Genomic DNA, 25,114 nt, shown 5'->3' on the forward strand with positions numbered 1-25,114 from the left:
ACTCCACACACACTTCCCCACAGCTGCAACATTGAGTCATTCATTGCTCCGAATGACCCCAAGGACCACGCGTCTCGGCTGAAAACCAGAAGAGGAAGTGGCAGTAGGTTCCGGGTGGGCCACAAGTAGCCTGGATCTTTTTTTTTGACAGGCAGAGTTAGATAGTGAGAGAGGGAAACAGGAAGGTCTTCTTTTCATTGGTTCAGCCCCCAAATGGCCATTATGGACCTTTCTGTCCCACTGGCACACTGCACCGGCAGCTGAGGTTGACAAGCAACTCAGTTCTGGGCAGGACCACAGCACAGGAGCCTGGGCCAGAACAAATAATTCCACCATGAGAAGACAATGTGACAACCACCAGAAAGGTGCTCCCTCTCACTGAGACCACATGACAAGGACACTGGAGAAGAGCTGGAGCTGGAGCCTGGTCTCCCACCCCACATTCCCTTGGCTTCACCTTCGTTCTTCCCCGAAGGCTGCTCTGTGCCTCCCTCCCTGCCCCACCCCTACTCCTTCCTCTCTCCTGTATATTCCACAAACGCCAGCCACACCTACCAAGACCCTGCCTTGGTCCCTGGAACCTGGCAGAGGGAAGTCTGTTCCCAGGCGTGGCCAGGTGGAGAGCTCCTCCTCCTCCGAGCCGGCACAGGACCCAGCAGCCAGTGTGTGTGTCCAGGAAGCCTGTAGAAAGCACCGCTTACTGACCGCAAAATGATGTCCATTTTCCGGGAAGGGGGATGGCAACCGTACAACAGCCCAGAGACCCTGGGAGCCAGAGACCTCAGCTCTTCACCAGACAGCAGGAAAGAAATGGAATCTCATCTTGTTCTGGATTTAAGTGCCAGCACTTCTACTTGCATTAACTTTATTTATTACACAAATAAGACATTTACAAAGCACGACATGAAAGGTATGTAACAAAACAGACATTGGTTTTACAAAAAAAAAAGTGCTTACATTTTTTTTTTTCCGCGTGTGTGTTTTCCCCTTTCATATTTAAATAAATAGTCTTGATGGCCTGTATGTTCTCAGGCTGCTCTTAGCAGGGAGGTGGAGACGTTTCGGCTGCAACATGCTATGGCCATGTGATCCACGCAATGACTAGACCCTGGAGGGCAGGCTCAAGGCAGAGTGGGGGCTGGGTGACCCTGGACAGGGCTCAGCCAGTGTGACTGGGACTTGGACCGTCAGGAGGAAAAAAAAAAAAAAATTGGAAAGATCTGAGCTCTCCAAAGCCAGGAATCGTTCATGTAGCACCCGGCACAGGGCTGGGCACAAGTCGCTGCGGGATGAGTTCTGGATGGAGCTGCACCTGCCGTGTTGTGGGTGGTGCCTTCTCTGCCGTCAGTCAGCTGTCACCATCTTTGGAAAGGGGGGGAAGCAGTTTCCCTTCTTGAGCCGCACCTGGGCCTAACCCTCCTCCAGGTCCCAGAGCAAGAATGGCATACAGGTCCTCCTCTGTGTGCCGACGCCAAGCACCTCGTTCCTGAGACCACGTCCAGACTCCGTGAGACTGAGACAGAGTGCTGCAATCCACGAGCGATGTCAGCCACGGGCAAGAACAGGGACGAGAGCTGCCTGTGTGCCATGGCTTGCCTTCCCCGTCCTCGGCTCCTTCCAAAAGCAACGCATCCCGTTAACCGCAGCAGGAAGGACGACTCGGGCCACAACACGCTGACCAGCAGCCTCCAGTGGGAAATGCCTCAGGACACGCTTGGGACTGCGTGGGCATCTCTGAAAACATATTCGTGGCAGTGTGCAGCCCCAGCCCTTTTGTTTGGAGTGGAAGAGCTGCAGCAGGATGGGTGGGTGTGAGCACAGCTGTGCCTGGCCTCTGTTCTCAGGGGTGGGTGAAGCTGCCTCTGGGCGGGGGAGGGGAGGCGGGCAGGGGTGCTGGTGGGGATGCCCAGAGGTGCCAGCTGGGATCCTGGGTATTGCACACTCACCTAGGCAGTGGGTACCTTCTCCCCACTCTGACCACCATTTCATTGGGTTCTGTGCCCTGGCCCCCTTGAGTGCTACCCCCCCCAGAGAAGACCTGGCCTAGGCACCCCTATCAGGCATGAACAAGTAGCCAACAACAGTCCCCAATGTTACCCTGCGTGAACATTCCAGAGAGACATTGCTCAGAGCCAATACCACCTCTGCTATGTCTCCCATGCTTATGTGCTAGGAAATTGGGTGAGGGGAGGGTCTCCCCCCAACACCCTGAGTCTTCTCCTTCCTCCCCTTGAAACGGCTGTAGTGCCTCCTCTCCCCAGCCATGAGCCATGCCCTCGCCCCCATCTCCAAACCAGTGGGGTCTCCTGCCCCCACCCCCACCTCTTGGTCTGGGCAGGCCCCCATCTCTGCCCTGTTGGGCCTCTCAGGGTTGGTCAGTGTCTCTTCTCTTTCTGAATTAACTTGACGTAACCAGACAGATGGAAATGATAAAATTAGAACATAGCTTTCCTTTGGGGACATCCCACAAGCACTGTAGAATTTTCCAGACAAAAGCAACAAAGTGGCGCGGACATTGGGGGTTGTCGGCAATTCAGAATTCGAGACCAGTCCAAGGAATCGCAAATAAAGGCGTGGGGGCAGGGGAAGAAAACCTGTGGACTGGAAGGCTGCTGGCGTCGCACGATTCAGTTCTGCCTTCTGCTATCACGTTGGGCTTCACTTGAAGACGACTCCTGTGTAAATGGGAAACACAGGCTGTGGGGAGGTCTGGCTGCCGAGAGGACTGTGCTCCTGGTGGGATCTGGCTCTCAGCAGGAGAGGGCAAGGCCAGGCGTGGGGGGCCGGGCTGGCGGCGGGCGGGACGGCGGGCGGCGTGGATGCAGAGGCAGGTGGATCCCTGGCCAAGGCTCTGGACACTGGATCTCAGCGGCTGAGGGCCGGCTGGGAGGTGCCCACGGACAGAGGCGGAAGTGCCGGCAGTGTTAATACTGGAAAAGGATGACCTGCAAGAGGAGGGCAGGGAGGCGGCTGAGCACCCAGCAGCGCCCCCCAGAGGACCTCGAAGGCACAGACCGCGAGAGTGGGCTCAGGGTCTGGGTCTGGGTCTCTGTCCTGGTTCTGTCAACTCGCTGGCTGTGGGGCCTTGGGTGATTCACCTGCCCTCTCTGAGCCTGACCCCTCACCTGTAAAGCGAGGATGAGGGAGGATTAGGTGAGAGACAACGCTGGGCACTCGACCCTGAGCCTTCTGTGCGCTATTTCATCGACGTGGCTCATCAAGCCTGAACTCCACTAGGGAGGGCACTGATCTCAGAGCCCACATCTCACAGCCACGAAGAGAGGAGCAGCACTGGGAGCCAGGCCTGCAGCATGGCCAGCTCTATACCATACCCATGCCTCTACCTCTCCAAGGCCCCACGGCACCTGCTGCTGATGAATTCCCTGAAGTTCAAGTCCATGGGACGTCAAGACCCGTGGTCAGTGAGATGTGCCTTTTCACAGCAGTGTGAGGAGGAGGTTCCCAGGGGTCTGGGGACCTCTGGTGGGCACAGCCATGTGGCTGTTGCGTTTTCTCATCAGGAATGTCACCTGCTTCAGATGGGTTGCCACGGGGAGGTGACAGAGAAAAGCAATGATGATGTCTCCACCACAGCACAGGAGTCCCCCCTTAGCCAACGGTTTCAGTTACCCAAGGGCAACCACAGTGTGAAAATATCAATTTTTTAAAATTCTTTGGAGCAGTCACATTCAGGTGACTTTTATTATTCTATTTTATCATTAATATTGCTGTAACTCTCTCTCTCTCTGAGCCTAGCCTAATTCATAAAGTAAACTGTGTATCACAGGAATGCATGTGCAGAGTGTATTAGGGCTGGGTACAATCCCGCAGCTTCAGGCACCCACTGTGAGTCCTGGCACCTGCCCCTGAGGATACGGGGGACCGTCGCAGTCACAATGATAACCGACATCAGCCGAGCACCTCCTGTGTACAGAGACGGGCACAATCGCATTCACTCTCTGGTGGGGACTGCTATTAGCCCCATTGTGTGGGTGCAGAAACTGCTCTGAGCAGCTGACTGCGCCCCCCAGTTTGACAGGGGAAGGTGGTTTGCCGACTTCCTCTTCCGGCCTTGGTACCGCCCCCACTTTGGCCTCCGGGACACCTGGCTTTGGGCTCTTACTATGAGACAGTATCTCAGGCCAGCATGTGGCACAGCTGGTTAAGCCTCCAGCTGCGACTCCAACCTCCCATGTGAGCGCCGGTTCAAGTCCCGGCTGCTTCACTTCCAATGCAACTCCCTGCTAATGCACCTGGGAAGGCAGTGGAAGATGGCCCAAGTGCTTGGGCCCCTGCAACTTATGTGGGAGAAATGAGTGGAGTTCTTGGCTCCTTGCTTGGGCCTGGCCCAGTCCTAGCTGTTGTGGCCATTTGGGGAGTGAACCAGCAGATGGAAGATCGATCTCTCTCTCCCTTTCTCTAACTCTGCCTTTCAAATAAACAAAATAAATCTTAAAAAAAAAAAAAAAAGACACCATATCTCAAGAAGGAAGGCCTTGGGCAGGCCCTTCCCCTCCAAGGACCTGACTCTCTCCATATGATCCACGACAGCCCTGATTTTAAGGACGTCCCAAGCACTGACACTGTGGGATGAGGGCCATGAGCAGGAAGGAACATGGTTCTGGAAACTCGTGGGTGTGTGTGGCCTGGGGACAAAACAGACAGCGCTGGTCTAGATGACCAGGCTCAGGGGTCAGCCCCAGGGGGACAGTGCACAGCTAACTGGCTCAGGCCTGGAGAGACCTGGGAGAAAGCCCACACAGTCCCTGGTGGGCTACAGAGCTTACACCTCACAGCCCAGCAGGCCCCAAGGGCTTGGTAACACGTGGACCAGGGAAAGGACCGCCCCCCCGGGGGGGGGTGCTGGCAAGGAGGTGGGGCAGTAGGAGGGCAGAAGGTGGTGAAGGAGGGGGACACACGTTAATCGTTAATCGTGAGCTTCTGGGTGTCCAGCTGAGAACACAGCCCAGCAGGTGAGAACCCTGGCTCAGCAGCCAAAGTCAGGGGCCAGGAACTTTCTAGAGCCGAAGCTGCCAGAGCCCAGCCTGGCTCAGCCTTCAGGCGGAACCACACACAGACACAAGCTTCGCTGAGCCGCCAAGACAAGGCCTAGTCTCTGAGTGCCGAGGCCAGCACTGCCCTACATATAATGGCCAAGGGCAGGCCCTTCATAGTGCAGCTCCTGTCGGCGCCTCCATCTCCCTGGGCTTCTGCCACACAGAACACCCCTCGTCCCCTCAAACCCAGGTTCCTCCACTCCCCTGTGTATTTGCGCATGCTGGTATCCCACCGTGGAGCCTGGGACAAGTCACATCATCTCTCTGCACCTCACTGTCCTTTTCTTTACCATAAGGAAGGCCATCCCCTCGCTCACCATAACGTGCGTCAAGTGCCTGCCTCAAACAGACAAGGAGCCCAACAAGAGGCAGCTCCCAGCGTGAACTTGACGGCTGCAGAGGGGTTCCTCGCCCACCACGGGCCCTGCAGGATTCTGCCTTGTGCTCTACCATTTACTTAGAGACCCATCTGTGCAACCAGGCTGCCTGCATCCCGACACAGTTACAGTGCCCTGTGGGACCCAGCTCAGAGGGAGCCCAGCACACAGTAGGTGCTCACCTTGGAGGAGGGGTCCCTGCCTGCTGCCACTCAGAACCACACAGGCTGGGCACTTACACACGTGGACCCCTGAGCCCGTCATCAGGCTTCCCCATCAGAGGGGCGGGGCTTGGGGCTCTGTATCTTTACAAGCCACCCAGGAGAACTGAGACTTGAGCAGACCAGGATCCACTGGGCTGGAGGGGCCCCTCCCAGCTCTAAAGCCCTGACCCTCTCTCCTGAGATGGCCATGAGTGCTGTAGCACCCATGGCACACCCTCCCACCCAGCCTGGCCGAGCACAGCTGTGGTGCTGTCTCTGAAGTAGGCCCTCCAGGGACCCCCACCCCGCCAGGCCAAAGCCCAGCTCCTCTACCTGGCAACGCCAAGGGCCCTACTTCTCACTGCACTCCCCCCAAGCCTGTAGCCAGCGACACAGCCTGTCTCAGGGCTCAACACTGCCAGCTGCCCTGAAAGACTGACCCCGCCTTCCTCTGGGAAGGCTTCCTTGTGTCTCCTTTGCCCGCCAGCCCCTCCCCAGCACCCCTGGCTTCCTCCATCACAGCCTGATCTCCCTGTTGGGGTTTGTCGACCCCGGAGCCCCAGACTGTGGCCTCCTGGAGGGCAGGGACCACGCTGAGCTCATCCCTGAGCTCCCAGCAATGGGCTCAGGGCTGTTGATAGGTAGGAAACAAACGAGTGCGGGAGCGCGCAGCCTCCCACCCAGGCTCCGACCTTGACCTCCCTTGGCTTCAATTTCCTCATTTCTAGAACGAGGGGCTGTCACAGAGCAGTGCCTTTTAAGGCTAACCATGAGGCATCGGGGAACTGAGAGGGAGGAGGTGAGGCCCCTGCCCCCTCCCTCCGTGGCTCCACCAGAGCGGCTCCATCCACTTTCCCCTGTGTTACAAAGGCTTCCAGGGCTTACAAAACAAAGCCTTCCAGCCCCGGGCTGGGTGCAGTCCCAGGCTGGGTGCTGTCCAAGCCCCCTCTGACTGTTCAGTCTATTGCTTGAGACAACCACAGGCTGATCCTGTCCCTCAGAGGAAGCCCTGCTGGGCTGCTCTCCCTGGGTGTCCCCTCCTGGGGACATTCTCTCCCAAAAGACTGGAACCTCAAAGCGTGAGTCGAGCAAACTCACAAATCTGGCAAAGAGAAGGCCCGGCTGGTAGCGGGCGCTGCAAGGAGGTTTTTGGAGCAGCTGTGCACACAGCACACACCGGCAGCTGCTGGACTGACTGCCGTGGGAGTCTGAGCAGGCTGGGCAGAGACTCTCGGCCACAAAGCGGCATGGGGCCACTCAATGGCAGGGAACGCTGCCAGAAACCCGTCCCCAGCAGGATGGCTCCGACCCACCAGACCCCAGCTGGCTCCATTTACCTTCTCACCCCGGTTGGAGAGCGGCCCATCCATATCGGCTTTGAGGTGGACGGGGGGCGCGGTGTAAGGCAGCCGGCAGTGCACCTGCCCGCACTGTACCTGACCTGTGGACAAGAGCATGCCTTGGAGCCCATCCCCCAGGCTCCAACGCAGGATCCCACCTCACTCTGCAAGCCGGAGCCCCGAGACCAGTGTCATCTCTGTCCCCTTACCACCTGGGTGGCCCCGGGCAAGGTGTAAGAGGATTGGCTTCGATGGTGTGCAGGAAGGGCTTTGCAGTAGGGAGAGTGCCATGTGATGGCTGAGCACCGCTCTCCAGCTCACAAACACTCCCACGTGAACACGCATGGAATACCTCCTGCGAGGAGGTGGTGCCCTATCTACTCAGACCCTTGGGGCTCCTTGAATGTTGTCCTCTCTCAGGCATCACCTGAGCTTTATCCCATGTCTCCTAGAGGACTCTGCACTCCTGTGTCACCCTCTGTTTACAGCTGCAACCCAGCACCTGCAACTCAGGCCACCCCTCACAGTCCTCCTGCCTGGCTGACTTAGCACTGACCGCCTGACACGTGGCCTGTTTTTTACTGGTCGTCTGACATCATCTGCCTTTGCCAACTGGAGTACAAGCTCCGTGATGGCAGAAGTTTTTTCTAGATTCAAGTCTTCGTGTGTTCTCATATCTTAGATGCAGCACGGCATCTAGTATGCACTCTATTTGTCAAATGAAGTTCCATACTCTGTTCCGGCATCCAAAACTGTTGGGGAAAGTCCATCTTTGGGTCTGACCCAAGTCTCTCATGCTTTAGCCTTTCTAACACCACAGGGCAGAAGTCCATTGCCTGTCTCTTCCATAGATTTTGTCTTCCTTTGTCATAGGAGAAGAGACCTACATGGAGACTCACAATTGACAGGTAACTTAGGACAAGTCACTGTTGCTTTCTAAGTCACAGTTCTCTCTCCTGTGACAGAAAGCAGTTATATTATGACAGAAGTCATGAACCTGGCACAGTCAAGGAATTCTCCCACAGCCCCATATTACTTAAAAAGCTATGTGTGAGGGCCAGCACTGTGGCATAGTGGGTAAAGCCACCGCCTGCAGTGCCAGCAATCCATGTGGGCACCGGTTTGAGTCCCGACTGCTCCACTTCTGATCCAGCTCTCTGCTATGGCCTGGGAAAGCCGTAGAAGATGGCCCAAGTCCTTGGGCCCCTGCCTCCTGCGTGAGAGACCTGGAAGAAGCTCCTGGCTCTTGGCTTTAGATCAGCACAGCTCCAGTCATTGTGGGCATTTGGGGAGTGAACCAGTGGATGAAAGACCTCTCTCTCTCTTTCTGTCTCTGCCTCTGCCTCTCTGTAACTCTGCCTTCTGAGTAAATAAATGTTTTTTAAAAAGAAAGCTATGTATGAAGCAACTTCAAAAAGTATGTGGAAAATATGTAGTATGAAAAAAAGCTATGCATGCATTCCAAAACTTTTTGGCACCAAAATGAACATATCTTTTAACTCCACTTTTCAGCATACTTCTCGAAGTACCCTCATCTGTCTGTGCATTTTTCTGGAATCTGGTTCCAAAGCCTCTACCAGATCCTAAGCTCTAAGTTTCCAGGAACCTTGAGATGCTGTCATTTTAGCTGACTGCGAAATAAAAGTTCACTTCTCCAGGGTCTGGTAGCACACTTGACCAGCCACCTTGCTCTAAAGCTTCAGAAACTCCAGGACTCCACGCCTTTAGTTAACTGCAAAGCAAAAGGCAGGGTACAGTCACGCAGCAAGAAGCGGCAGGTGCAGACTCCCCCGCCCTGGACTGGGTTCCTGTTCCAAGGGAAGAGGAGCAGGTACCTCAGCCACTTCTCTAGGCATTAAAGACGGATCTAGGGTGGGTCAACACAGGATGCAGATAGAGTCTAGGTGGGAACTCTGATGGTCACAGCTGAAAATTCCAAGGAGGCCACCTAAATCCATTGCTGACTCCACACCAAGTATTACTCAGTGGCCCAGTTCTCTCGCTACATAGACAGCCTCTGGCCCTTGGCACCTTGAACAGGTGCACCTTGAACATAAGTCACTATTGGGAAAGGGGAGAAACATTCCTCCTGATGAGCACAGAATTCAGAAATGTAACAGTACAAGCAGACATGGTTTCCAACTGGCAGTCAGTTCTTCCAACCAAAACCCCTACGGCAAAGAGCAGCCAGCACTTAATCGGCACTTACTGAAACGCTGACTTCAACAGTTCTCACCGGACGTTCACAACGCTGCTTTGCGAAAGGCTCTCTCTTTACGCTCATTTTAACAGGTGCAGGAGCTGGTCCCCAGGGAAATAAGGAGCTTGCTCGATGCCACACAGCTAGTCTGTGGCAGGGGTGGGACCTGAAGCCCAGGAGGCTGCGAGCAAAGCCTGTAGGTGATCATTCAAGGATCCTGTCGCACTAACTTACAGTGGGCCCCTGGATTCCTCCTCCACGGGACCATCCTCTCTGGTGTATAGAAACACAGCCAGGCGAGAATCTGGCTCGTTCCAGGTGCTCCGAAAGCAGCAGTCCACCCTCTGCACTCCCTTGTTTTTCCTTTTCAGAGCCAGAGAAGGGTGTGTGTATGCGTGTGTGTGTGTGTGTGATAATCACTTCTATTTTTCAGTCATGTCCAGCTTTGAGAAAACAATTAATGGAAAGCAAAGCCCGGGTAAGCACCTGCTAAGTGGCAGACTCCCTGAACCCACAGGAACTCCCTGAACTCCCCCAGGAACCCACAAGGCTACCCCCTCGCTCCTCCAGTTCCAGCTGCAAAGTCACAACCCCGTGACTGTCCCTGTGCCTCCCCCTTGGGGGCGAGGAGCGCCCACTGACACGCCTGCCCCCTCCTCTAACACTTTATTCCCTCCCTACCGGACCGCGGCATCTCTGGCCGATGGCACTTGTTGTTGGGCCCCAGTGCTAAGAACCCAGCCAGTGAACAGAATGCCAGCGTGCACGGGTGGATCCTCACAGCCTGTGTGGCGGGCGTTGGTAGCTCGCTGGCTTACAGATAAGGAAACCAAGGCTCCAGGAAGGTGTGGGATTTGCCCAAGGTCTCAGCGCGCTGCAAGTGCCTCCGACAGACAGCCTGCCCCCTCCTCAGCTTGCAGATGCAAAGCCCCCACCCCCGGACCTCGCCATACGAAGCAGCGCCGAGCAAACCACACCCTCCTCTGGTTCCAGATCCACGCAGGACAGGAACCTTGCCCAGCCGGCCGTGGTGCGGAGCAGGTGCTTGCAAAGTGCTTTCTGAATGGCCGAATGGCCTGCCTGTGCTGAAGGTCTCGCTCTCTTCCGCAGCCCGCGGGTTCCTTACAAGGCCCCCGCCCCGCCCCGCGCGCCCCTCCCCGGAGGCCCCCCGCGTCGCGGTCACTTACTCTCAATGTAGCCGTGCAGGGTGACCATGCGCGCCCGCTCGGGGCTGCTGAACGGGGAGTAGTGGATATCGTCTGACAGGGCGGAGGGGAGGCGGGACGGGGGCGCCCCCGAGGGCGGCACCGGGTGCTGCGGCGTGTGCTTTTTATGCCGCGCCCGGCAGTTTTGAAACCACACCTGGAACGACAGCCTCGGAAGCCTCAGCCTCGCGGGGAAAAGGGTCGCGCGCGCCGCCCGAGGGGGCCCGGCTCCGCCTGAGGCCCCGCCCCCGGCCCCGCCCCTGGCCCCACCTGGATGACCCTTCGGCTGAGGCCCGTCATGTCCGCCAGCTTCTGCAGCGTCTGCGCGTCGGGATTGTTGTCCTGCGCGAATTGCGCCTGCATCACCTGCGGGGCGCAGGGCCATGGTTGGAGGGGGGGGGGGGTGAGGCACCCGTGTGCGGAAGTCTCCGGGACCCCGGCCCAATCAGGGACTCCGGCCAGGAGGCCACGCCCAGGCAGCGCCAGCCCCGCCCCCGACCCCGCCCCCGCGGGTTCGGGGCGGAGGGGCGGGGCCAGAAGGTCCCACGGCCCCGCCCCATGCGAAGCCCCTCCCACGCCCGCCCGGGTACCTGCAACTGCTCGGCGGTGAAGGAGGTTCGCGCGCGCTTGGCCGGCTTGGGCTGGCTGTCCTGTTCCGAGGGCACTGCCCCCTCCAACGTGAGGCCGTTCCCTGGGGGCGACAGAAGCGGCTGACCACGCGTCCCCATCTCTTCTAGTGGCAGCCTGGAAAGGATGGGGGTGGGGGGAGCTTGTCCCTGGAAGGGTCAGGAGCGGAGTGGGCTGGGAGCGGGGGTCCCAGGGCCCTGGTCCGCCTGTTGGGTCTTTGGGGAGAGGACTTCTGTTTCCGCGCGCCCCCTCGGTTCTGGGCGCTTCTTGCTCTGTGCTCCTTACGTCTCACAGCCCTCAGGAGGGTGGCACAGACCCCCAGCCTCGGGACCCGCCTCTGCTGGCGGACTGATCTTGACGCCTGGGGCCCAGGCGTCCTCAGAGTTAGGTTGGGGACAGCCAGAGGCGGCTGGGGACCGGAAGCGAGCAGGTTACAGACCCGTGACCCCAATTTTGTAAAAACAAATGGTAGCAAAAGGTTGGAGGCATACGCAGCCGAGCGTTAGCTAGCAGCGGTTTACCTCCCGGGAGGCTCCGTGCTTTCAACATTGCTGCGACTTTTGAAGTCTTTACAGCAATCACGTGTGACCGTCTTCAAGGCTGAGTTTTATAAACTTGGAATATCTGTTGGATATTCTTTTTCCACTTATCTTACATTTGCAATCACACCAAACCGCTAAATACATTCCCATTTTATTTCCTAATGCTCTTTTTGGGAATACAAAAATATATAAGGTCCTCATAAAAAATTTTCAAAAAAATTCTGATAAACACAAAGAAGGAAATAAATATTACCAGTGATTCTACCACGCAGAGACAACCACTGTTCACAATTTATTCCAATTTTTTTTAATTAGAAAAAAATATGTTGAAGGAAAAAATAAATACTTCAACATACATGGAAAAATCTGGAAAGATAAACACTAAAATATGTGGGGAGGTGGCATGATGTGAGTGATCTTTATTTTCCTCTTTTTGCCTAACTATCTTTTGTGATTTTGCTATGAGGAATGTGTGTGTGTGTGTGTGTGTGTGTGTTGTGTTGTGTTTAAAAAGGGAGAGAGCAGCCGGCACTGAGGGCTGTCAGTAGGGAGATCTTAGGCCCCCCACCTCCCAGTTCTCCCTGTGCGGTAGGAGCCTGGGTTCATCCGTGGCTGTGAGAGCCAGGATCTGATTGGCAAAGCCTTGATGGGGGTGGGGGTGGGGGGGGTCTCCTGGTTGGTCCAGGTGTGGCTTGTGATCACTGGTGGACCAAGGTGAGGCGGCAGCTCTGACTACCAGGCTTCCGGCTCCACCGCCGACTTGCCCACAGACACGTTCCTAGCACCCCAAGTTCACTTGCTGTCCACCTGGGCCCACTTAGCCCTGATCCTGGCAGGAGAAAGTGATGGCTGTGGTGTGGCCATGGCCGGGAACCCTGGTGGTCCCTGACTAGGCCCCAGGCTGGGGACTAGAAACAGAGGGACAAAGGTGCATCCTCTCCCCAGAGCAAATGGAGAGGGGGTGGACACGTTGTGGTATTCTTGCCCCCATGGAAGCAGGCAGCCCAAGGGCTGCTGAAGCTAGTTCTTAGGTGGGAAAATGAAACTCACAGAGGCAGCCACATCCCAGCAGTCTCCCCGGCTTTATGTGCTCCAAGGGACCCTGGACCTCGTATAGTATGGTGTGGCTTGGCAGTTAAGAGCCGGGACTTTGCAGTCAGCCAGAACTACCAGTATGTAACTGTTGGCAAGTCACATACTGCGGGGAGCTTTTTTCCATTTCCTTACCTACAAAATGAGGATACACTCTGCACTCCTCAGGGATGCTGTAAGGATTATGTAAAATAATCCAAGCAGCAGAGGAGCCAGCAGCTGCCAGGACCCCGACAGGGGAATTACGGAAGGGGTCCCTGCCTCTGCCCACAGGCCTGTGCCCACTAGCCTCCTCCGGCCCCCATCCCCCCTGTGACTCAGCCCTCAGGACCCCTGAAGATCTGCAGCCTGACCCTGAGCCTGTATGCCTTGGGAAATTATAGTCTCAGAGACTGAGAGGTCATTCTGGTCCAACGTGAGTCTTGCACAGACAAGGGGGCCAAGGAAAGGAAGGGGTCATCCAGCACAGCATGCGGTGGCAGCCAGGTCTCTGGCCTCAGAGAAGGGGCCCTTTCTGCTCACAGACAGGGAGCCTGGCCCAGAAATGCCCACACGAGACCTCCGGCTTGAAGCTGCTAGGATGGGAACTGGGAGAACAAGGGCCAGGTAATCCCTCCGGACTGGTTCCAGACAAGTGGAGGGGGTGAGACCCAGGGCCAGGCAGACCGGTCCAGAGGTGTAGTAGGCTGCCCTATTATGACAATGACCTCTAGGGTTCACAGAGCGCCTCACACATCTTTGCAACACATCCGCCTGCCCGTGTATCTTTATGGTGTCCTGTCCTTAGCCCACTTGACAAACAAGGAGACTTTCGGGAGCGCTGACTTCAGACCGCCAAGGCATCCTCCCCGCGCGGCCCCCCGCGGCGCACTGCCTGCAGGTGTTTGTAGGAGCGCCCCGCCCACCCCGAGCGGTGCGGGCGGGTCCTGGGCTGCCGGGACCCGGTGGGACGGGGCTGGGGGAGGGTTGAGTACCGTTCTCGGCGGCCCTCTTGAGGTTCTCGATCATGGTGTCGTAGTGGATGCGGCACAGAACCTTCTCCTCCACCAGGCCGAACTCCTCGCCGGTAGACAGCTGGCGTTTGCACGAGAAGCAGGCGAAGCAGGCCAGGTGGTAGGCGTTGCCGCGCGCCCGCCGCACCCAGTCGCTGGCGTAGATCTGTCGGCCGCAGCGGGCGCACTTGGTCCCAAATCGGCTGCAGGGCGACGGGGACGCGGTGGTGAGGCTCAGACGGGGCTTTTTCCCCTGCCGGCCAGCCCCCAGAGGCCCCGGCGCCCTGGCTCCTGGTCTCCACTCACCTTCACTTCCTCTATCCACCACCCCTCTAACAGCCAAGCCCCGCCTAGAGTGAGCTGCTTTTCTGAATTTTCCCGGAGGGTTTATGAGAATCTCTTACATTTTATGTTACAGTGTATTCATTTCTTTTAAAATACATCCTATGTTCCAACTTTCTACCAATGCACCTGGGAGGCAGCAAATGATGGCCCGGGTCTCTGCTACCCACATGGGAGACCCAAATGGAGTTCCTGATCCCTCACTTTAACCTGACCCAGCCCTGGCTGTTGAGGGGTGACGGAACAGCAAGTGGAAGATCTTTCTTTCTTTCTTTCTTTCTTTCTTTCTTTCTTTCTTTCTTTCTTTCTTCCTTCCTTCCTTCCTTCCTTCCTTCCTTCCTTCCTTCCTTCCTTCCTTCCTTCCTTTCCTTCCTTCCTTCCTTTCCTTCCTTCCTTCCCTTCCTTCCTTCCTTCCTTCCTTCCTTCCTTCCTTCCTTCCTTCCCTTCCCTTCCCTTCCCTTCCCTTCCTTCCTTCTTTCTCTCTCTTTCTTTCTCTCTCTCTCTCTCTGTCACTCTTTCAAATAAAAATAAATGAATCTACATAATAGTAATAATAATGGGAAATTTTTGGAAGGCTTCCCATGTGGCCAGCAAGATTCTAAGTGCTATATGTAAATGACCCAATCAATCTTCATTTTGCAAGTGAGAAAACCGGGAACCAGAGAGGTGAAGTAACTGTACAAAGTCACACAGCTCTCAGGAGTAAGGAACAGAGGCTCTGGAGATGAATAACTTCAGCCCTGGCTGCAGAGAGAGCTCAGAGCTTCTTGGAAGCACAGCCAGGACGAGCTTACTGGCTGTGCCCCTGGGCAAACTGCTGAACTCCTCTGAGGCTCATTTTCTTATCTGAGCTCAACTAGATGGCAACAGCAACACTGCTACCATTTCTGAAGTGCTCTGCCATCTCCTAAGTCCCCAGCGAGTCCCCGACTCCGGGACCTGGGACGTTCTAACAGCAAATGACAAAAGGACAAAAGCAGAACCAAAAAGCCCAGCTCAAGCATCCCTTTGCCCTCACGCCTTCCTTGGGTCTGCCGGTCCATTTCTGCCTCCCTGTTTGCAGTGTGGCTATTTGGGTACAGCTGCCTCGGTCTCCAGGCTGCGAGCCCCTCCAGGAAGCGGCAGGGTCAGGTTCTCCTTGCTTCAGAAGTCAGCCCAGAGCCTGATCCTGGAGTCCTTTAAGTTTTGACTCACCTGGGACTCCGTCCCAGCCCTCTCAGCCTGTTTCCGCCACTCCGCCACACATCCAGCCCCTAAAACTGGGAAATCCTAGCTCCTCCCACTCTGCCTCAACCCCACATCTCCCCTCCCAAGTCCTCAGGCACTGCTGGCTCCGTTTCCTAAGTATCTCTAGGATCCACCTCCTCCTCGGCACCCCCACCCATCGCCCTCCTAAACCAGGCTCCCATTGCACACCCAACACTCTCTGCACCCTGCCAACACTCTCAGCACCCTGCTGTCACCATGAAGTTTCCAGCATGCCTGCCGAACCCTGGCCCTGCCCTGCTTACAACCCTGTGGCCCGGCCACTCTACCTTCAGGATCTGATCCAGGGCCCTTGATGTTTACAAAACCCAACCCACCACTGCCTCTGCTGGCCCTGTTTTCTCCCTAGCCTTCTGCAAGAGCCCTCAGCCCACACCCCGGTCAGCCGCGATGGAAGGTCAATCCCAGGTCTTTATGGGGCTTCTGAATCACCTTCCCGCCCCAGGCCTTTGCTTGGGCTAGTCTCCCTCTGGACACGCCCTCCCCACCCCCCAGCCCCGCGGTCTCGCACCACCCTCACACTGCGCACATCCATTTGTAAATGCTGGTTCCCTGGCTCTCCCCTCCACCTCTGGCATTCCTGGAGGAGAGAGGGAGCCGACCGAGAAGATCAGTTCGTGTTCCCGGACCAGCATTTTCTATGCCAGGGTGTGGCCGGAGGAAACTTCCCAGCAAAAGCGGTGTGGGGAGCAGCCGCTTCTGCCTTGGCACATTCAAGCAACGCGGGGCAGATGGAACGGCGTGGAGCTGTCCTGAGTGCGGGGGAGCGCAGGCTCCGGCCAACTCCTGCCCCCAGACGCACCTCCAACGCCAACGCCGTGTTGCCGAGATTGCCAGGGGCTCCTGCCGCAGGAGGCTCAGTTCGCTCCGGCCGCGCTGCGCGCCTCTGCCCGGTCAACCGCCCTCCCTGGGCAAACGAGGTTCCCAGCCTCGGAAACGCAGCTTCCCTTGGCGAAAGGCTAGCACCGCGCACGGTCTCCGTTTCCAATCTCCAGCAAACAGGGGAGGGAACTGCTTTACCCATCCCAGCCCGCTCCCTCCGCGATGCCGACCCCGGGGTCTGCAGCCCGGCTGGTTGGTATCCACATCAGGAGCACTTTCTGGCCTCCGAAGGGGAGGCGGCTTTCTGTCATTTGTGCTTCGGGAGGAGGGGGCGGCCGGCGAGGTGCAGAGCCCCCGCTGCGGGCCGGGGTCCTGGGGCGCAACGCCTTCATTATGCCCCCTCGCTTCGTCGCAACCCAGTGAACTGGAGACTAGGGCACTCATTTTTCACACGTGGAGTTGGAGGTTCCGAGATGGCAAGCGACTTGCCAGAGACCCCATGGAGTGTGAGGCCCCCTCTGAGGTCCGAAAGAACCTAGAACTGCAGAGCGGTCGGTCGGCAGAGGAGAAGCGCTGGGCTCTCGGGTGGATGAACAGGAAGGGGTCCAGGTCCAGGCGCGCCGCGTCCTCACTCCCCTACGCAGGTCCAGTCCCCTCCAGAAGGCTCCAAGTCCATCCTCCGGGAGCCAGGAGAGCCCGGGCAAGAGCGGCTGAACCCTGGCGCCGGTAGTCCCGGCGCGCTGTGCCAGGGTGCGGTCCCAATTCCGGGCTCGGTGGCGTTCCTCGTCCTTGGCTACCAAGCCTTTAGTCTCTGCGCGCAACCGGGATCTTCTTGCGGCGCGAGTCCCGGACGCCGGAGTCCGTTCTTTGCCCACCCAGGCCAGTCGCTGAGCCCGGTCTCTCGGCTCCAAGGCAGGCGCAGCGAGCAGCCTCTCCGAAACTTGCTCATCCTCCGCGTGTCGCCCCTAGTGCAGGGGCTGCCTCCAGCCCCGGGGTCTCCCCGCACCCACCCAGATCCGCAGCGTGCGGTGGAGCAGTCGTTACGCAGTTTGGGATGCGTTACCTGCCGTTTCTGCCCGGCGTTCCCCAGCTAGGACGGAGGGTCAGGAGTGCAAACAAGGGCCGCGAGGTTTCCGGATTGCAGCCCACACGAGCCCGACGCACGCCTTCTCAGGCGGGCTGCGAAGCTTGAGCCGCCGGTTTCCGGAAGCAGCGAAATCGGCCGCAGAGACAACGAAAACTTCAAGAAAGGGGCGTTCAGGAGCTGTGAAGGGCGCGCCCGTGGGGCTGGGGGCACGCCCACCGCCACCCCAGCCTTGCTGTGAGGACTGGGCCGGGGCACCGCTCCAGGAGTCCCGGCGCGCCGCGGGCAAGGGCGCACAGTACCGAGACCGCAGACGGATGGATAGGTGGTGTCAGACAGATGTGCGCCCCGGCCACCGTGGAAGGATCGCTCACCACCCGGCTCTCTAGAGCACCCCAAGTCGCGGTTTGCTAGCAGGGAGTTGTGCGCCCCCGGCCGCCGTCGGCCTCCTTCTGGGCCTACTTCCCCTACACCCCGTAGGCGCTGAGCGATTGCTTGTTGGAAGAATGAGCTTCCGCAAAGGAGCGCATCAGAGTTTCCCTCGGGCCCCTTCAGAGTGGGAGCGCCAGCGTTAGTCTAGAAGACAGCGACCGAGAAACCGAAACGCAAACTGGAGCTCTCTGGATGGTCTTCCAGGAGAAGCAGCACAGCGCGGGCTAGAGACACGGCCCTTCCTATCCGCCCGCTCCTACCCTGCTAGGCAAGCCCTTAGGAGAAGAGGCCGGAAAAAAAACCAGAACCAGCAATTAAGAGGTTAAAACGCCCGCGCCTCGGAGGTCCAGGCCCGAGGCCCCTCCTCCCAGCTCCCCTCTCGGTTCCCCCAACATCTGTCCCCCAACAGCTGGCGGCCGCTGGGCCGCTCTCCGCCACGGTGGGGGGCCGCTTCCCGGCTCTAAGCCTCCCCCGGGACCCTCGCTCTGGGGGAGGGGTGGGGTTCCTCCCGCTGGAGCCTGCAGACTGAGAAGGCTGGGGGCTTGCCCTAGAGTCTAGTGGGCCCAGCAGGGAACCGGGAACTTCCGCAGGTCTGAGACCCTGCCACCCCCATAAACATGGGGGGGGGCGTTAACCCTTTACTCCCCCTCCCATGGAGACTTGACCTTGGCAAAGTTGCCCTGGCCACTTGCCTCTCAGGGAGTCATTTCTGCCTAGGTGCACCCAGGGCTGCACAGGGAGTTACACATCAGAGCACACAGTGGGTGCCCTCTATGGGAAGCCAAGGAACCTGGGCAGGAGGCTCAGGACCAGCGGAGAGGCCTCTGCCCTTCCATGGGCCCCACAAGGCATAGAGCGAGAGTGATCTAGGTGACTGGAGAGTGCAGGGGCAGGGATGGTTGGAGTCCGGCATCCTGGAGCTCACCCAGGTTCATTACTTCAGTGACCTCACCTCCTAGGGTCTCAGTTCCCCCTCCAGCATCGTGGGGCTTATGAGAGTATCACCCTCTCTGGGGTGCACCTGAGGGTGCCATGAATAAGGTGGGTGAACGGTTGGCACACTTCCTGGTGCCATACCTTCCAATCATGGGTGTCTTCACCCCCTGTCCAGCCTTCTTCCACGCTCTCACTTGTGGTGGGACCCTGGCCGTGGCACTGTCCACTCTCCCCAGACACCCATCTCCCGAGACAGATGATGGGCAATGCTTCAGGAGGCTGAGGGAGCCAGGAGTGCCCTTGGGGGATTGGGCCATGCTCCGTGGGGTGCCAGCCGGTGTGCAGGAGGGAGGGTTTTCTGATTGTGGCTGCGGAGGGCAGCTGAGCTATGAACACCCCAGAAAAAGGAACACTATTCCCCCAGCCCGCTCTGCCACCAGCGATATTTATTCACTTCTGTTGGTCACTTTTTTCTGGTGGGGGTCTCAGGGAATGAGCAAAGGGGGAGTCTAGTTGCACCTACAAGGACTGGTGAGGACTGGAGACTGACTTGCAGAAACAGGCAGAGAAGTCCAACCACCCGGCCAGGGGCACCTAGCCAGTGGAAACCGCCCCCACCCCCAACAAAGCAAAGGGGCCAGAAGCAGCACTCCCCGACCGTCCTCGTGCCCTGCAGCCTCCCTTCCTGGTGAGCTTGGAGTTCCTTCCCAACCTCTAACTCCCTTGGGCCCCATTGGCTCTGTCAATGGAGACCGAAAGAGAGGCTGTGAGGCAGTGCCAAGGAGGGTCCAGAGAGGAGACAGAACTGAAGTGAAATGCTTGCCTGGGTGGCAAGGCCGGAGGTTAGAGGACCAAGGGAGTCTCACGTGCACCCGCCCCACCTCCCACCTGAACCTGCACCCCACCCCAGTAGGAGATTTGGCTTCTCTTTGGACACTGTGTGCCGGTTCACATCCCACGCGAGCCTGGACTTCAGGAAACAGAGGCGTCTCCGCGGATGACCCCTGCTGGAGCCCCAGCCCTTGGTTCAAGCCTCCGGGGAGTCTTCCTCGTGGCAGCCATCCTTAGCCCCGGCTGCTGCCTAGTGCGCACAATAGTCTTTGCCTGGCACTCCACCGGACTTTTCTTTCCCTTGTTGTGGGTTTAATTATTTTTGTTACAGGTGGGGCTGCTAGGGATGGGTCCTACCTGCGGGGTGGCCGGGCACAGGAGAAATGATGAGAGAAGAGCCACAGCACTCCATCCACAACCTGAGGGATGTGAGCTCTTATTGCCTCCCCTTTTTTTTAAACCAGAAATCTGTTTTGGTTTTGTTTCGGGGCATTCTTGTCACTGGAAAATGATTAGTGCTCAGAACCTGTAGGCCAGAGATGGCCCAGCCCTATCACTCCGGGCAGGCTGACTCCTGGAGCTGTCTGGGGAACTGCCACGGGGGTCTGTGACAGGCATCCACCCTGCCAAGCAGCTCAGGGAGATGGTCCGGAAAGGGAGGGCAGAGAGATGCAGAGACCTGCCCAAGGTGACACATGACCTGACAGAGTCCAGTCTTCTGCCTGTCCCCTCAGTGGCCACACACCCTGCCGTCCACCCTACGGCAATGGGATAGGGGACTCTGGGATTAGTGGAGGCTGACCATTGGAGTCAGGGTCCATGTTTTGACTAGTCTTTCAAGGCTTGGCAAAGCACGCATCCAAGGAAGGTGGGGCCAGCAAGAGCGTGAGCGTGAGCGGAGGGGATGGGGAAGCCGGGGAGGGATGTGGGCAAGTGTGCCAGCTGGTCTGTGTTCACCAGGGGAGCCAGGACGGGGGTCTCGCCTGCCTATGCTAACCAGGAGGGCCCAGACACCATCCTGATGGGGCTATCTACACTGGAGCCCAGTCCCTGGTAGCTGAGACATCCAAGGTACCCCCAAAACAGCAGCTGGCTTGCTTTTCCCCAACCGGAGGCAGTCCTCGGGCAGGGACAGTGACTCTAACTTCCATTTCCTGTCCTCATCAGGACAGTTGGGCCAGTGGGAGAGGGCATCACACTTTTGGTTACACACACACACACACACACACACAGCCACAGATTCACATTCACCTTGCCCCTACTCCTCACAGTGCCCCAGGTGGGGGCATGGAAGTCCTCAAGTAGGAAATGCCCCCTAAGAGAAAGAGTGGGGTAAGGAACACTGAATCCCCTCCCCTCCCCTCCCCTCCAGATCCCCGTCCAGACCACCTTGCACAAACACGCACACACAATCTCAACATGCACATTCACACACTCGCGGCGCTCACACAGGAGCCAGTGAAGGAGCACTGCCTCCCCCAGCACCACTGCACCCACCCCAGGCCACACACACGCTGGGAGCCCCAGGCTACCTGGCACAGTCCCCTTCCGCACCTTGAAGACAGACAGCTCTGTTGCTTCCAGGACACGTCCCTCAGTTTGCCCCGAGTGCTGCGATGGCCCCCTGAGGCCAGAGGAACTCTCTCTAGGTCCCTGGAGGCTCAAGGACAAGGGCCTGGAGGTCATTGCCTGCTACCACATCCCCTGGACCCTCAGAGGCCCTGGGGTCTCTGGGAGGAAGATGGAGGCCATGACCTTCCCCCCTCCCACCCCCGCAAGGCTAAGAAGGAGCTATGTGGGTTGGGGATGGCTACAGAGGAACAGCTTTCTCCACTTCCTGAGAAGGCACTTGGGGGCAGGCGGCCCTCCCAGGAACCAACCGCACACCATTCTCAGATTCCGAGGCCCGCCCGCTGTGCCAGGCAGGGCTCACGCGTCCCGCCGCATCGGACAGAAGACCGCTGCCCCTGACCCTGCAGCGACCTCAATCTCACGACCCGGGCAGGTCCCGAGCCGTTTAGCTAGAAGCGAGGTGCGGCCGGTGGCTCGGCGGCGGCGGCGGCCGCGCCGCGGAAGGATGCGACCATCGGCGGCAGAGTTGTGGAGACACGGCGCTGGACGTGGAGAGCGCGGCCCGAGGTCTCACTTACTCCGAGCTCTGGGGGCAGCGCCCGACGCCCCCTGGACATCCGGGTCACCGGAGGCAGAGCCCAGACCCTTGGAGAGATGGAAGCCGAGGCCGGAAACGGCGGCGGAGCTGGGCCCCGGGCTTGAAACGCGACACTCAAGCGATGCCCGAGAACCAGCTGAGCTGGAGCCGGGAGACCCAGGCTGGTAGGACCAGGCGCCTGGGCGTCAGATCCGATCTGAGATGGAAGCCGCGCTGGTGCTTGCGGCCGGACCAGACCCGAGCCCAGAGAGGAGCCCGGGCCGGGGCCAGCGCAAGAGAGATCCCGCACAACTGGAATGCGAGTCGCGTTGGGACCCTGAGCCGGGACGCACACGGGATGCAGCCAGGCTGCGACTGGGATTCGAGCGGGTCGGGACCGGAGCCGAGACGCCGGAGTTCAACCAAGGCACTTGAGGTCGGACCTGGAGTCCAACACTCAGGCAAGACCGAGGCGGAACCGGAGGCAAGACGCAAGCCAGCGGACCGCAGGAACCTGTGCCGGTACCGGCACGCGGCCCGGAGCTCTGGGCTTGCCAGGCTGAGTCTCGCGGGCTGGGCTGCGCGGCGCTCGGGGACTTCGTGCCCGGGACGCGGGGGCTTGAAGCCGGAGAGCACACGTAGCAAAGGCCGCCTGGGTCTGTGCCCGGGGCCTGCCTTGCGGCGACACTGCTGGCCCGGCGGCCGCAGCCTACCTGAAGTAGTCCATCTTGCAGAAGATTTCCTTGTTCTTGATGTAGCAGCTGTTCTGCTGTCTCAGCGACGTGCGACACACGGAGCACTCGAGGCACCGCACGTGCCAGATGAGGTTGTTGACCTGGGGAGGGGGTGGGGTGGGGAGCTGGCTCAGCGGGGGGTGGGGGAGGCTTTCACACAGCCCCAGCCTCCCCGGCCCCATTTGCAGACAGAGACGCAGGAGCACAGAGGGTGCCAAGCGCCATCCCTGTGTTTCTTCCGTAATTCTGAGGCTCAGGGACACAGAAACTCTGCCCTTTTTTCAGGTGGAACCCGGGGGAGGGGGGCGCAGAGACCCTAAGGCTTGATCTAAACCTAGGAGTCAGGCAGCTGACTGGGATTGGGAATGAAAGGGGCCTGCCGCCTGTTTGTTTCCTTGCAGTGCCCTGAGCCCCAGCTCACAGCCCTCCAACACACAAGCAGCACCTACCCCTGTCTCACCTTGAGCAGATACCGGTCCAGGATCTCCAGGCCACAGCTGGAGCAGATGTTCTTGCCGGCAGACGGCACGGAGGAGGCGGCAGAGGGCGGCGAGCACACAGACGGTGTGCTGGGTGTGCATGGGGAGGCCCGACCCTCGTCCTTGTCCAGAGTGCCTGCGAGGGCCTCGGCGTCCGACTGAGCCTGCCACAGGGAAGAGGGGGAGAATCGAGCGCTGAGCCTGGTACACTGAGCTGCCGCTGCCTGGGCGACAAACCTGGAGCCCCAGCACACCAGCTGACAACGAAATCTGCCCCATCCGCCGCGCCCAAGGCTGGAGGACAGGCGCGGAAGGGCCTACTGGAGGGGAAGGGACCGTCCCAACTTTGAACGCGCGCATCCGGGGTGCTGGACGGGCTCACAGCCCACATTCCCAGCCAGAAAGCCGAGGCTCAGAGAGGGGCGGCGCCCGCCAGCAGTCCCCCCACCCCCCGGCGCGCCGGCAGCGGTTGGTGGCCGGAAAGCCTGGGCCAAGTCCCCCCGGGGTTGAGCTGCCGGAGGACCGGGGGCCGAAGACAGGGCCGAACGGACTCACCATGGCGGGAGGCGCAGTCCCTTCAAGGCAGCGGGTGGTCGCTTTGCAGCCGGACCCTGGCTGGGCCATCACCTGGGGGAGGGGGGGGGGAGGGAAGGCCGGCGGCGGCGGCTGCAGAACTGGCTCCGCGCAGCCTGAGCCCAGCGCCTCCCCGCGCCTGTTATATAAACCGGCGCCGAACAATGAGTCCTAACTTTGTAGTGGGCATTTAAAGCCCTTCCCCACAAAAGCGGTGTCTCTCTAATGAAGCAATTTGAATTTGGATTGGATTTTTTCCCTCTCTCTCCCCCTCTCCCTGCACTTAACCCGTGGCTCTTGAAGTAATCGCTTAGTTGCCTTGCAATGCAAGCCTCCGAGGGGGGAAAAAAAACACGCGCACACACACAAACTACCTGCAATTAGAAATTGTCGTGAATGCCCAAGATAAGAGGTAGCCAAAGTGTCAATTCCAACTGTCAATCAGTGAGATCCATCAGGCCGCCCAAAGAATTGCAAATTTGATTTTTTAATGGTAGTAATTAAAAATCGAATTTTTTCTCTCTCTCCACCCACCCCCCGTTTCCTCGCTCCCTTCTCCTCCTCTCGGCGCAGAATGCAAAAAGGAGAAAAGAGAGAAAGAAAATAAAAAAAGGAGATTGGTGTGTGTGTGTGTGTGTGTGTGTGGTGAGAGTGGGGGTTGGTTAGGAAAATCAGACCGGAGCGCCGGGAGTCTCGGCCCGCCAGACGCGCGCCGCGGGATCGAGGCGCGCTACGGGCACGAATCCGGGCGCCTCTCGAGAGCCGCTCGGAGGGAAGCCCCGGGAGAAACCGGGGAGAGATCGGGGGCGAAAGGGGACCAAAAAGAGAAAAGAGCGGCGTCCGAGGGCAAGCAAAGGGCCCCTGAACCCCCGGGCGCGCCCGGGACGGCCCCGCGTGGAGATTCTGAGCGCTGCGCCCGCGCAACCCCCGGCGCATCGGCGTTATCAGCGCCTATTCAGACGGACAATACCCGCCTCGCCTCCTCTTGATTCGCCTGTGTCTTTGCTAAATCGCTTTTTGAGAAATTCCTCCAACATTTGCATAATGTGTTCCCGCTTTGCGCGACCCCCCCCCCCGCGCTCGCGCGCGCTCACTCACACTCGCACTCACACTCGCAGGCGCACCCCGCAGCCCTCCTCCTCGCCGCCGCCTCCCACCCGGCCCGACCCCGGCCGCGCCGCGAGCCCTCTCACCTGGTCGGTGGCCGGGCCACCCTCGGCCGGCAGCCGGCAGCCCTCGGGCAGTGCCGGGGCGGCGCTCTCATGCTTCCAGTACATGGGCCCCGGAGCGGCGGGCAAGGCGGGCGCGCGGCGCGGACAGCCGCGCAGAGTGGGGTCACGGCCGCAGTGGGAGCAGCGGCTGCAGCAGGAGCAGGAGCAGAGCAGAGGCGCCGGCCCTGCCGCCCCGGGCCCGGCCCCAGCCCCCGCCCCCGGCCCGCGCGCAGCCCTGGCCTCCCTGGCTGCCGGCGCCGCTGCCTCGGAAGAAGGTCCCGACAAACTTGGCGAGGCCCCGGTCCCCTCCTGGTAGTCCTCCTCCTCCCCCTCCTCCTCCTCCTCTTCCTCCTCCCCCTCTTTCCCTTTCTCCTCTCCCTCCTCCTCCTCCTCTCCCTCCTCCTCCTCCTCCTCCTCCTCCTCCTCCTCTCCCTCCTCCTCCTCCCCCTCCAGCTGTGGCGGCGGCCGCCCTGCCGCTGGAGTCCCGCTTGGTTCAGGATGAGTCATGTGTGACCAATCCCCTCCCCGCTAAGGAAGCGCAAGACACACAGGGAGGGCAGAGACTCAGAGACGTGCACCCACAGACACACAGATACACCGAAACCCGGCTGGGGACAGCA

General features: G+C 59.0%; 1 protein-coding gene across 6 annotated transcripts; it reads right to left on the bottom strand.

Moving 5' to 3' along the window:
- Positions 1-826: 826 nt before the first annotated feature.
- Positions 827-25,114, bottom strand: LHX6 (LIM homeobox 6). Of its 6 annotated transcripts, none has more exons than XM_070056430.2 (10): positions 24,477-25,114; positions 23,266-23,337; positions 22,692-22,874; positions 22,211-22,332; positions 13,618-13,838; positions 10,973-11,073; positions 10,653-10,748; positions 10,365-10,539; positions 6,975-7,078; positions 827-2,945 (listed from the first exon to the last, which is right to left on the bottom strand). In XM_070056430.2, the coding sequence occupies exons 1-10, from the start codon at positions 24,999-25,001 to the stop codon at positions 2,925-2,927; spliced, it is 1,620 nt and encodes a 539-aa protein (XP_069912531.2). In that variant the 5' UTR covers positions 25,002-25,114; the 3' UTR covers positions 827-2,924. The 6 variants fall into 6 exon arrangements, with proteins under 6 accessions (XP_069912531.2, XP_069912520.1, XP_069912551.1 ...); XM_070056419.2 differs by having other exon boundaries at positions 2,389-2,675; positions 24,477-24,712; XM_070056450.2 differs by lacking the exon at positions 23,266-23,337 and having other exon boundaries at positions 2,389-2,675; positions 24,477-24,712.

Source organism: Oryctolagus cuniculus, chromosome 1 (genome assembly GCF_051225735.1).
Source record: "Oryctolagus cuniculus isolate XC-2025 breed Fujian yellow rabbit chromosome 1, ASM5122573v1, whole genome shotgun sequence".
Taxonomy (NCBI): Eukaryota; Metazoa; Chordata; class Mammalia; order Lagomorpha; family Leporidae; genus Oryctolagus; species Oryctolagus cuniculus.

Bases quoted from the DNA above. Each gene is read 5' to 3' on its own strand.
- LHX6 (XM_070056430.2), bottom strand. From the start codon at position 25,001: ATGACTCATCCTGAACCAAGCGGGACTCCAGCGGCAGGGCGGCCGCCG. The intron at 13,839-22,210 runs GTAGGCTGCGGC...GTCGCCCTGCAG, and splicing joins TGCAAGATGGACTACTTCAG to CCGATTTGGGACCAAGTGCG. The intron at 7,079-10,364 runs GTAAGTGACCGC...TCTTGTCCACAG, and splicing joins CCTGCACGGCTACATTGAGA to GTCAGGTACAGTGCGGGCAG.